This window comes from Oncorhynchus keta, chromosome 4 (genome assembly GCF_023373465.1).
Source record: "Oncorhynchus keta strain PuntledgeMale-10-30-2019 chromosome 4, Oket_V2, whole genome shotgun sequence".
NCBI lineage: Eukaryota > Metazoa > Chordata > Actinopteri > Salmoniformes > Salmonidae > Oncorhynchus > Oncorhynchus keta.
In genome coordinates, this window is record NC_068424.1 from 27,680,803 (window position 1) to 27,692,795 (window position 11,993).

Here is an 11,993-nt window from a genome sequence, read left to right on the forward strand (position 1 = left end):
TATCAGCTTCATCAGTTGCTCTGGTCAGAGACATTTTCATAATTGGACCAGAGTCAGTTATTTAGATAGGCCTATACGCAGGAGGGAAACATATGTTGGCTATGTTTCTATTAAATCAACCTGCAGAGACAAGACATGCAAACACACACACACACACACACACACACACACACACACACACACACACACACACACACACACACACACACACACACACACACACACACACACACACACACACACACACACACACACACACACACACACACACACACACACACACATTCCCTTACTCCCCCATCTACAATAATACAACAACAAAGAACATTTAGAGAGATACTCCTCAAAGCGACTGTCATAGATAAATACATCGGCATACAAATTAAACACCATAACTATTTGATAAGGGGTCTGCGTAGTAGTCTACCATTGCTTTGACAGCTGGTGAAATGAAAGATACACTTGCCTTAATGAAATGATCTATACAAGGGATATAGGTGTTGGCTGGCGATGCTTGTTGACAGGAACCAGCTGTGTATAATACACTGAACATGTTTCTTGTACCTCACACTGAAACGACTACTGATGTCCGCAAGCTGCAGTTGAAAGCAGTGTGAGGTCTAAACACAGAGCTTCATGTGCTATAATTCACACTTGGACAATAGCTTTGACAAGTAATTCTGTCACATTAATCAATAACAGCAACAATCCCTGAAGGGTGCTGACTTGTGAGAATAGATCCACTTGCTGCTTGTTTGTCGCTGCCAGCTAGGGGATAGAGAGAGGCGTGTAAAAAAAAAAAAAATTTGCATAGATCTATTGCCTCAAGCACTGCTAAACAACACAGTGAGTTAGTTGCCAGGCAACGTGAAGACATTTTGTCATGGATTATTCCATGGTGTCTGTCTGGTCTGCTCAGTGGGCTATGGTGGGTCGGGTGCTATTGTGGTAGTATGGTTCAGTCTCTGTCTCTCCCTTCTCTCTCGCTCCTTGTTTACTGAAAAGTCATGTTTAATTCATCTCTTGACAGACTTGGTCTTCACGATGGTAATGGCCTTGTTTGTGTTGGGCCAAGCTGGTGCGTGAGTTGTAATAGAGGTCACAACTGCTTTGGTAAAGGGTGTTTTGACACATTTAGTCAGCCACAAATGCAACGTAGCGATAGCGATTTGAGATCAGATCACAAACCAGACAAAAGTGCTCTCTTCGGTAGACTGTTTCATCGGCTAATAAAGCAGAACTTGACACTCCACTTAATGTCTCTTTAATATTAATTTTGTTCCACCCGCCTTTTGTCAGATTGAAATGTTAGGCTAACGATTTTAAAAAACTATCATCTAATCAGAAATTGACTATTGAAAATGCATGGCTGGGGAGCAGTGGTGTAAAGTACTTAAGTAAAAATACTTCAAAGTACTACTTAAGTAGTGTTTTTGGGCATCTGTACATCACTTTACCATTTATATTTTTGACAACTTTTACTTTTTCTCCACTATATCCCTAAAGAAAATAAGGTATTTTTTACTCCAAACATTCTCCCTGACACCTAAAAGTACTCGTTACATTTTGAACGCTTAACAGGACAGGAAAATGGTCCAATTCATGCATTTATCAAGAGATCATCCCTGGTCATCCCTACAGCCTCTTATCTGGCGGACTCACTCAACACAAATGCTTTGTTTCTAAATTATGTCTGAGTGCCCCCTGGCTATCTGTAAAAAATATATATATATATATTGCCGTCTAGTTTGTTTAATATCAGGATTTTAAAAATGATTTGTACTTTTACTTTCGATACTTAAGTATATTATACTATAAGTATATTTTAGAAATTGCATTCACTTTTAATTCTTATGTATATTTAAAACCAAATACTTTTAGACTTTGATTCAAGAAGTATTTTACTGGGTGACTTTTACTTTTACTTGAGTCATTTTCTACTAAGGTATCTTTACTTTTACTAAAGTACGACAATTGGGTACTTTTTCCCATTGCCGGGGGGTCACTCCAATCAGACCAGCCATAACTCCAGGGGCAGGATTTCAATCTTGAATCAGCAGAAAATAATTGCCACTTAAACAACAACTGGACTGGAGGTCAAGTGAACAATGGGAAACCATTCATTTAACTATTTCAATAGCATGCTGTGCACAGAAGTACAACCATTAACTTGAATTGTCTTGCTTGGCTTCTCATATTACATCCCTGCGTGTACATTACATGTGGATCAAAGTGGAAGTCCTTTGAGGCTTGCGTACATTTAAGGCCCAATTCTGGCGTAAGCATTTTCCCTGACGATTGATTGGCTCACTTTATAATCTTTGCATTCACTGCATGTATTCTTGACTATTTGACATTTGTGTGCATATTCATAGCAAAATGAAATGTGCCATATCAGATCGGTTGGGTAGTACTTTGCAGTGATCTATTTTAACCATAGAAAAATAGTTTTTATTTTTCAGAAAATCAAAAAGGTATTTTACCACATATTCTGCAAAGAAAATATGAGGTTTATAGCAAATTGATCAGTTAAATGCCTGAAGATCTTTTGACATGTTTTTCTCGAACAAAACAAGCACAATACCTCATGGCAATAGCAGTATTCAGCGCAATATCCATCCTTGTATGTTGCCCCACCCAATGGTAACACAGGAGTAATACATTCATGAGGCTGTCATTACATTGGGATATGTACCCATCCTCTCTTACATGCACTACATAGGGGCAACTGTGAATTTTACAGTAATTTATCGGCAGCTGGTTCGAATCACAGGGCTGACAAGACAAATCTGTCAGAAGTGAGCCGGATGGTTACTGGTGTTACTGTCTGGCTTAGATCCTGGGTCTCCCCTTGCACCACAAGCCTATATGTTAGCCTGCTGCCTGAGAAAGCCTGCAGACTGAGCTTGAAGACCTAAAGCAAGTATTCAGGTCTCAGGCAAAGTAACTAAATTGTGGCTTTGTGCAGGGCCCTTAATCCATCTGCAGCACTACATTCTGTGTAGAACCTGGTATGTTGTCGCCACCCATTGGTAACATATGAGAAATACATTTATAAGGGCTGTCATTAAATTGGAATAGGTATCCAACCAAAGATGGTGGATAAATGAAGATGTCTTACTCAGGCAGTTTACCATTGGAAATAATGATGAAGATTCCTTTCTGTGTAAGTGGGCGTTCCCTCTCTCATGTGAGCACTGGTCTACTTATTTTGACCTCCCCGCTCTCTCCACCTGCCCCGCCACTACCAGAAAAAAATTGCCAGTAAGTTCTTTCGCTTCTGTGGCACCCGGTCCGTTGGGTGGGGCAATAAGTAGACCAGACTGGCCTTGCACGGCCATCTAGGTATCCAACTATCCATCCTCTCTAACCATGGCAACAGGACAAACACAGGAGATAATATTCAGTCAGTTTTGAACATGCTTCAGTACAATAGTATGTCTGTGTTGGAAGGCCTTTGTGTTATTATATTTGTGTTAATACATGTTTTTTTTATGAATAATACATAGAGGTTTGGGGTTGTTTTGGGTATTTACATTTTTTTTTTAATGTAAAAAAATCATCCTTAATTGATTATTCCCTTACAGAAAAACCACATGATTTCACGTGAAATATGTGAAAACAAAAATAAGTCATTGTGATACACAGAGTGCTTTTATCATGCAGTGTTTTCAACATATGTTTATTACTCAACGTGTCTTACCTCAGATTTGAATTTACAACCTCTTGGTTCACAGCATTTTGATCTTTCTGCTACGCCACCACGCCTGTGCTAACAACTTATTTCACCTGTATTCTTACACTTTGGAATTAAAAGTGAATCTCAGCTTTGTTAAAAAGAAACTTGATAAAAACGAGTAACATTGAATAATATACCCCACCAACATTAGACAACTATACAGCAAACCCTCAAATTGGTGAAATAAGTCAATTAAATCAATGACATGAGAATAGTCCAATTATTTGATAACTAATAAGATGGCACTCTAAGTGCAGAGATGCATTATAGGTAAAGAACTTGTATTGGAATGTCACAATGTGAAGTGTTCTGTCACGATCGTTATAAGGAATGGACCAAGGTGCAGCGTGGTAGGCGTACATCATCCTTTAATAAATGAACACCGAACAAAAACAACAGTCTACCAACCGAAGCGTGAAGCTACTGGTGTGCACACAGGCAACTAACTGTAGACAAGATCCCACAAACACAATGGCGAAAATGGCTACCTAAATATGATCCCAAATCAGAGACAACGATAAACAGCTGTTTCTGATTGGGAACCATACCAGGCCAACATAAACCAACCATTAATCACGTAGATTATCCACCCTAGTCACTATCACGCCCCAACCAACATAGAGAATAAACAGCTCTCTATGGTCAGACGTGACAGTACCCCCCCCCCCAAAGGTGCAGACCCCGACCGCAAAACCTGACTCAATAGGGGAGGGTCCGGTTTGGCATCTACCCTCGGGGGGCCGTAGATCGTCGCAGGAGGCTCCGGACTGAGAACCCCTGCTGAAGGCTCCGGACCGCAGACCGTCTCAGGAGGTTCTGGACCGCAGACCGTCTCAGGAGCTTCCGGACCGCAGACCGTCTCAGGAGCTTCCGGACCGCAGACTGTCTCAGGAGCTTCCGGACCGCAGACTGTCTCAGGAGCTTCCGGACCGCAGACTGTCTTAGGAGGTTTTGGACTGTAGACCGTCGCCGGAAGCTCTGGACTGGGAACTGTCGCCAGAAGCTCTGGACTGTAGATGCGCACTGAAGGCCTGATGCGTGGGACCGGTACAGTTGGCACCGGGCTGGTGACACGCACCTCAGGGTGAGTGCGGGGAGGAGGCACAGGACGTACTGGACTGTGGAGGCGCACTGGAGGCCTGATGCGTGGGACCAGTACAGTTGGCACCGGGCTGGTGACACGCACCTCAGGGCGAGTGCGAGGAGCAGGAACAGGACACACCTGACTGGGAAAGCGCACTTGAGGGAGAGTGCGAGGAGCAGGAACAGGACACACCTGACTGGGAAAGCGCACTTGAGGGAGAGTGCGAGGAGTTGGCACAGGACGCACTGGGTTGTGAAGATGCACTGGAGACCTGGTGTGTATAGCCGGCATCAATTGTTCCGGAACTTTAACACACATCTCTCATGACGAGTACCTGACTCAGGTGGCACCAAACTGACAACACGTTCCTTTATTCCAAATCCATGCATCCTCCACCAACTCAACAACTCTCCCATTTCTCTCTCCTCCAAATTCTCCTTCTCCCAGACTGGCTCTGGTTCACTCCTCGGCTCCGCCGTCTGCTCCATGTGCCCCCCCCCAAAATGTCTTGGGGTTCCTGTGGCCTACCTCCCCGACTTCGTCGCTGTCCCTCCTTCGCTGCTTCCGCCTGCTTCCATGGCAGGCTCTTCTCTCCTGCCATTATGTCGTCCCAAGTCCAGGATGTTCTCTCCCTAATCTCCTCCACAGACAAGGATGCCATTACCTCCCGGGCACGCTGCTTGGTCAGTTGTTGGTGGGATCTTCTGTCACGATCGTTATAAGGAATGGACCAAGGTGCAGCGTGGTAGGCGTATATTATCCTTTAATAAATGAACACCGAACAAAAACAACAAACTACCAAACGAAATGTGACGCTACTGGTGTGCACACAGGCAACTAACTGTAGACAAGATCCCACAAACACAATGGGGAAAATGGCTACCTAAATATGATCCCCAATCAGAGACAACGATAAACAGCTGTCTCTGATTGGGAACCATACCAGGCCAACATAAACCATTAATCACCTAGATGACCCACACTAGTCACTATCACGCCCCAACCAACATAGAGAATAAACAGCTCTCTATGGACAGGCGTGACAGTACCCCCCCCCCGCCCCCCCAAACCTGACTCAATTGGGAAGGGTCCGGGTGGGCATCTTCCGTCGGGGGCGGCTCCGATGGTCAGGGCGTGACATGTTCCAAAAACACGTTTTCATATGATTTCGTCTGGAGTGCCTCAATGTATCAGCATTGACATCCAATACTTATTTGTTACCAAGAACATATATCCACACACTCTTGAAATTAAGAGTATGGTTACGGTACAATGTTGTTCCCTGGTTTACAAAAAGGTCAAAGGTACACATAAGGTACCTTCAGAGGTACAAATAGGAATTCACACAGTACTGGTCGGTGCCTTTTAGAGTACATGTGCTGCTAATCTATAATTAACAAAAATAGAAATGCAACATGGGACAATTTCTAAGATTTTACCGAGTTACAGTTCATATGAGGAAATCAGTCCATTGAAAAAAAAAAAGAATTAGTCCATAATCTATGGATTTCACATGACTGGGCATGGGAGCAACCAATAGGCCCACCCACTTGGCAGCCTGGCCCACCCACTGGGGAGCCAGGACCAGCCAATCAGAATGAGTTTTTCCCCACAAAATGGCTTTATTACAGACAGAAATATGAGATTTTTTTTCAGCTCATGAAACATGGGACCAACACTTTACATGTTGGGTTTATATTTTTCTACACAATATATTCAGTATAAGGTACAATTATTACAGCACTGAAATGTAGGTGGGAACAATGTGCTGGCTCGGACTCATTGGCATATTTGGGGGCGTAGTGTACAATATGTTGTTTTTGTGGCAACCATCATTGGAAATGTTGTATGTGTTTAAGTGGTTAATCATCATGTTAATAAAAGTTGTTAAACACCCCTTCTGACACAGTTCATTCTGAAATCTTTATAAGAACCTATGACACTCAGGAGCTGTATTGGTAAGAGAGTAGTGTGCAGTTTAAAGTCTACTGGTTTACAGAAAGCTGACGTGAAGTTAATGATTAGTTGTTTTTCTGAAGTGCAGTAGGGAAGGGCGTAGTACAATGACATGGTGACTAGGTACTGTATTAATTAAATAGTATACAGTTATTTGGTATCACATGCAGTCATGTCAGGCTGGAGAACTGACAGCCCACAAGCACAGAATTATAAACAGAACACAACAGGTCATATTAACTGGGAAGCCATTCCCACTCTTGGGAGACTAAAAAGAGCTCGTTAAAAGCCATGCTTGCAATATTCTGATAGGCTGCCAATTAGCAAGTAATGTTGCTTGTTGTCAACAGAAGAGTCAGAGAAGGCACAATAGGTTACTGGTATGTTACTGTGAATTTGACAATAATTTACTGACATATGGTTTCCAGATAGGAAAAGACAAATTCCAGTAGTGAAACTACTGGACAACAGACAATACCTTTTTTACAGTGACGCTCATCAGTGCCCCAAGCTCTAACAGAATTTGTCAAATAGACCATGTCAAAAGAGACACTCAACTTCCAACAACATTAACTATGAGACAGTTAAAATGCTACAACACTGCCACTGTCGGTAGACACAAATATATTTGACCACGTCCCCAAATATGCTAATGACCCCACCAATACATTGCACCCACCTATCAAAGCGGGGGACTGTTAAAATTGAAATAATGTAAATTATGCATTTTTAAAGTAAAATATTCTGAATGACATTTGACACCTGGATTTTCACATGTACTCAAATGTTGTCACATGCTGAAATTTTGCATCCCCATGTTGCCACATTTATTTCACATGAGATCCTATTACATCATATTTCACGTTATCACATTAGTTGGTTTAAAAAAGTAATCTTTACTTAACTATGCAAGTCAGTTATGAACAAATTCTTATTTACAATGACAGGAAACAGTGGGATTACTGCCTTGTTCAGGGCCAGAACAAGAGATTTTTACCTTAACAGGTCTGGGATTTGATCCAGCAACCTTTCAATCACTGGCACACCACTCTAACCACTAGGCTACCTGCTACCCCCATAAAATCATATTAAATTCACATTTTTTCCCATGAGGGTTCATATTGTGGTATGGATTGGAATAATTTCAGTATATGTGGACAGTATCATCACCATAGTGGAATTAATGTTTCAATGTGAAACATTTTATTCCACTCTGGAAAATCCTATTCACCTCTCTGAAGAATCAGTAGTGCTCCACCGTATAATACCTTCCCACATGTTATTACAGAGACTCCTTTACCCAGCCCTCCCCTTGGTGCTTGATCAACCAATCGGATCGTAGTTTTTGCTTTAACAGCCAACCACAAGCCTACCTTGCCCTCTCTTCCTGTTGTTGCTAGAACAGTGATGTCAACTCTCCTGTGAAATTATTGGCTGTGGAGGCTGTGCTGGGTTTCAGGTCGCTGCCTAGGCTGAGCAGCACAAAGGACTGGGGGAGAAAGCTGCATCCATCTCGGCATTGGAAGAATCCACTGGATTGGGAGAAGAAGACCAACGCCACAGGCTCCATTACCCACGTCTGCTCAGAGACCCAGACCGAGACTGCGCACAGCCAGAAAAAAATAGAGAGAGATATTTCAGGATGTAGAGAGAGAGAGAGGGATAGATACAGGGAGAGTCATAGATTTAGCACAAAAGAGATAGATAAATATAGATTTGTATATAGACGGGAGGCAAAACAGGGCCGGTGCTACCTGCTGGGAGGTGCAATGAGGCTGTGTTATCGATACTGGCCAGACGCAGGTTGCAGCAACAGCAGCAGCAGCAGGGCATTCCTCCGGCTGGATGTCTGTTATTCTGAGGCAGTGCTGTGAGTGGTGCGTAGTACCACCAAATCCAGCACGACTGTGGCGGGGGAGAAAATCTCTGACATGCCCACGGAGATGCTTCAGTCAGAAGGCGTGGGCAAGGATGTCACCCTACCTGCTGCCACAGCCGGCCCGGCTCAACCCGGCGCGGTGCCATTGCGGATCCTCAACAAGGGGCCTGAATACTTCCGCAGGCAGGCCGCAGAGCAGCACCAACCCCATCGTATGAGCGCCGTGGAGAGGCTGGAGGCGGACAAGGCCAAGTACGTGAAGAGCCAAGAGGTGATCAACGCCAAGCAGGAGCCTGTGACGGCTGCTCTACTCCTGCCCAGCCCTCCTGGACCCCCTGGTGGCCCTGCATATGGTCCCAAGAGAGCTGGCAGCAGCCCTGCCCTCAAAGCCTCCAACAAAAACAACGGTAAATCTGATGTGGGCCAAGCCAAGCGTGCCAACCTCAATTTAGAGATCCTGCGGAATCTTCTCAACAGTTCAGAGAGTTGCATGGCGGGCCAGGGGAATGGGGAGAGGAGCTGGGCCCCACAGCGCTCCCGGTCCAGCGAGCTTCACCGCCGCTCCTTTGCTGAGTCGCTGCGGGTGTTCCCCACGCAGGGTGCCAACCTCAACCTGAGCGCCAGCCTCCTGCAGGAGCGGCCTGTCGAGGGCCTGCTGCACCTCTCACTCAGCTCCTCAGACTTGCGCTTGCCCCTCCGTGTGAAACCCGGCATTAGCGGTGGCTCCGGCCCGCCCCCGCCATCCAAACCCCATGCCTCTGTTCCCCGGAGACCATCCCTGAACCGATCCAAATCTGACCTGAGTGAGCGCTATGCCCGGGCAGGCGCTGACGTGGAGCGCTTCTTTAACTACTGTGGGCTGGACCCCGGGGAGCTGGAGGGCCTCGGTGTGGTGGAGAGCTTTGCCCGGGCCAACTCGGACCTCCTCTCCCTCAACTTCCGCAGCGCCAGCATGATCAGCTCCGACTGCGAGCGATCGCTGCATAGCAACGACAACCTGACAGACGACGCGGACTCGGCTGAGCGCGTCCCCTACGGAATATCTGCCGTCGAGCGCAATGCACGCGTTATCAAATGGCTGTATAGCATCAAACATGCACGAGAGTCTCAGAAAGTCTCCCATGTTTGAGAGGACTCAAGCTTTATTAGTTCATGATTAGCGGAACTAGCTACAAAAGGCATTCATAACCCATCCATAAGCACTAAATAAATATAAATACTATATAGGTATTTGATAAACGCTTTGTGATGTATTGAACATAGCATCTTACAGTGCATTTATGTGAAAGTATAATATCATTATTGATATTTTTGAACCATTTGTAAATCAATAGTAAACTATAAATCATCATGTATTATGCATTTGCTTATTTATTAACAGTAAGTTAATACAATTGAATTATTTTTTATTCATTATCATGCCAGATGTCATAGCACTAATGTCACTCATGAAGACATCCAGAAACACTATGAAATATCTACATGAATAAGAAACGTAAAATGTGTAAACATAAAACACTTGTTGGAGTACATGCATATGTAAAGTAAAACATGCATATGTAAAGTAAAACATGCATATGTAAAGTAAAACATGCATATGTATAGTAAAACATGTATAGGTGTAAAGTATGTCTTGAATCATCGACAACAGGCCTTATACTGTATAAAGGTAAACACGGTTATATGGATTAGTGTTTATAAGAATTCTAAAGCAGGCATTCAAATAAAAATGTTTCCAATTACAAAACCTTCCCACAATTCAAATTTGGACCTAAGGACTGCTAACCAAAGTTCCAACGAAAGGACAAGACATACCTACATGCTGGTGGCAGTCCTAACGCCTCTGACCACAGAACATTGGCCTTATTTTTCTTTCCCTACGGTTCTACATGTTGAATCGACACCGCTCGTTGACACCCAGCAGGTGATCTACTGCGCACGGCCAACATTCGTGTTGGTCTGTCTTGTCCTTTAAGGATAAGATGCACTATAGGGTGATGCTATGTCAAACTGTGACGTTTTCATACGGTAACCCTATATGCTGCTGTTTCATCATGTTTACCTAGTGCTTACAGTAAGGTTGTAAATGCTTCCTGTAGACACAGTGGATGTAACTCATTATCCATTATGCATTATTTGATCTACAATAGGTATTTGTGGTCCTGAAAACATTGTCCTGTCAGCCTGCATGCTTCCCCAAACCTGCAGTTCTCAGACAGAACCTTTATTTGAAGATGGCTGCTGTAGTACCTTACTATCTTTTTAAAAAACGGGGGAAAAAACGAGTCAGCATTGTCTGGGTTCATGGACTGTTACTCAAAGTCATTCCCGAGGCTGAGCGCATTATGTCCTGCTATTTGCACTTCAGTGTTGATGCTTTGCTCCTGTGTGCTTTGATCAATACCCGCGTGTGTGTCTGTGTCCAAGCGCTGTGTGAATATAAACTCTTTAGCTGGCAAAGCATGTTATCAACTTCTATTTGGTTTTGTACTGGTTCTGTAGTTCCCTCCATGTGGTCACTGTTGTGTTCATTTGGCGAATTAGGACCGGATGGTTTGCGTTTGGGGACTATTGGCTTGCTCTACGTGTCAATGCATCACCAATGCAATGTACCAGTGGCCCAAGATCTTTTTGTATTGTATAATGTATACTGTATAAGGACATGCATAGCACTTCAACTGCTACCATATCTATGAAAGACTCAATTCTGCTTGTTACTGTATTAAATAGCTTATTAACTGCTTAGGCCTTGTCTTTTATCAAATCAAATGTATTTGTCACATACACATGGTTAGCAAATGTTAATGCGAGTGTAGCAAAATGCTTGTGCTTCTAGTTCCGATAATGCTATAATAACCAACAAGTAATCTAACCTAACAATTCCAAAACTACAACCTTATACACACAAGTGTAAAGGGATAAAGAATATGTACATAAAGATATATGAAAGAGTGATGGTACAGAACTGCATAGGCAGGATGCAGTAGATGGTATCGAGTACAGTATATACATATGAGATGAGTAATGTAGGGTATGTAAACAAAGTGGCATAGTTTAAAGTGGCTAGTGATACATGTATTACATAAAGATGCAGTAGATGATATAGAGTACAGTATATACATATACATATGAGATGAGATGAGTAATGTAGGGTATGTAAACATTATATTAAGTAGCATTGTTTAAAGTGGCTAGGGATATAATTTCCATCAATTTCCATCAATTCCCATTATTAAAGTGGCGTTGAGTCAGTGTGTTGGCAGCAGCCACTCAATGTTAGTGGTGGCTGTTTAACAGTCTGATGGCCTTGAGATAGAAGCTGTTTTTCAGTCTCT

At 43.4% G+C, this 11,993-nt stretch overlaps 1 protein-coding gene across 1 annotated transcript; it reads left to right on the plus strand.

Annotated features, from left to right (window-relative positions):
• Positions 1–8,078: 8,078 nt before the first annotated feature.
• LOC118372515 (protein FAM110B-like) lies at positions 8,079–11,401 on the plus strand. The gene has a single exon (XM_035758439.2). The coding sequence runs from the start codon at positions 8,711–8,713 to the stop codon at positions 9,785–9,787; it is 1,077 nt and encodes a 358-aa protein (XP_035614332.1). The 5' UTR covers positions 8,079–8,710; the 3' UTR covers positions 9,788–11,401.
• The last annotated feature ends 592 nt before the right edge of the window (positions 11,402–11,993 follow it).

What these genes read in the sequence shown, in the direction of transcription:
- LOC118372515 (XM_035758439.2), top strand. Translation starts at nt 8,711, where the DNA reads ATGCCCACGGAGATGCTTCAGTCAGAAGGCGTGGGCAAGGATGTCACC.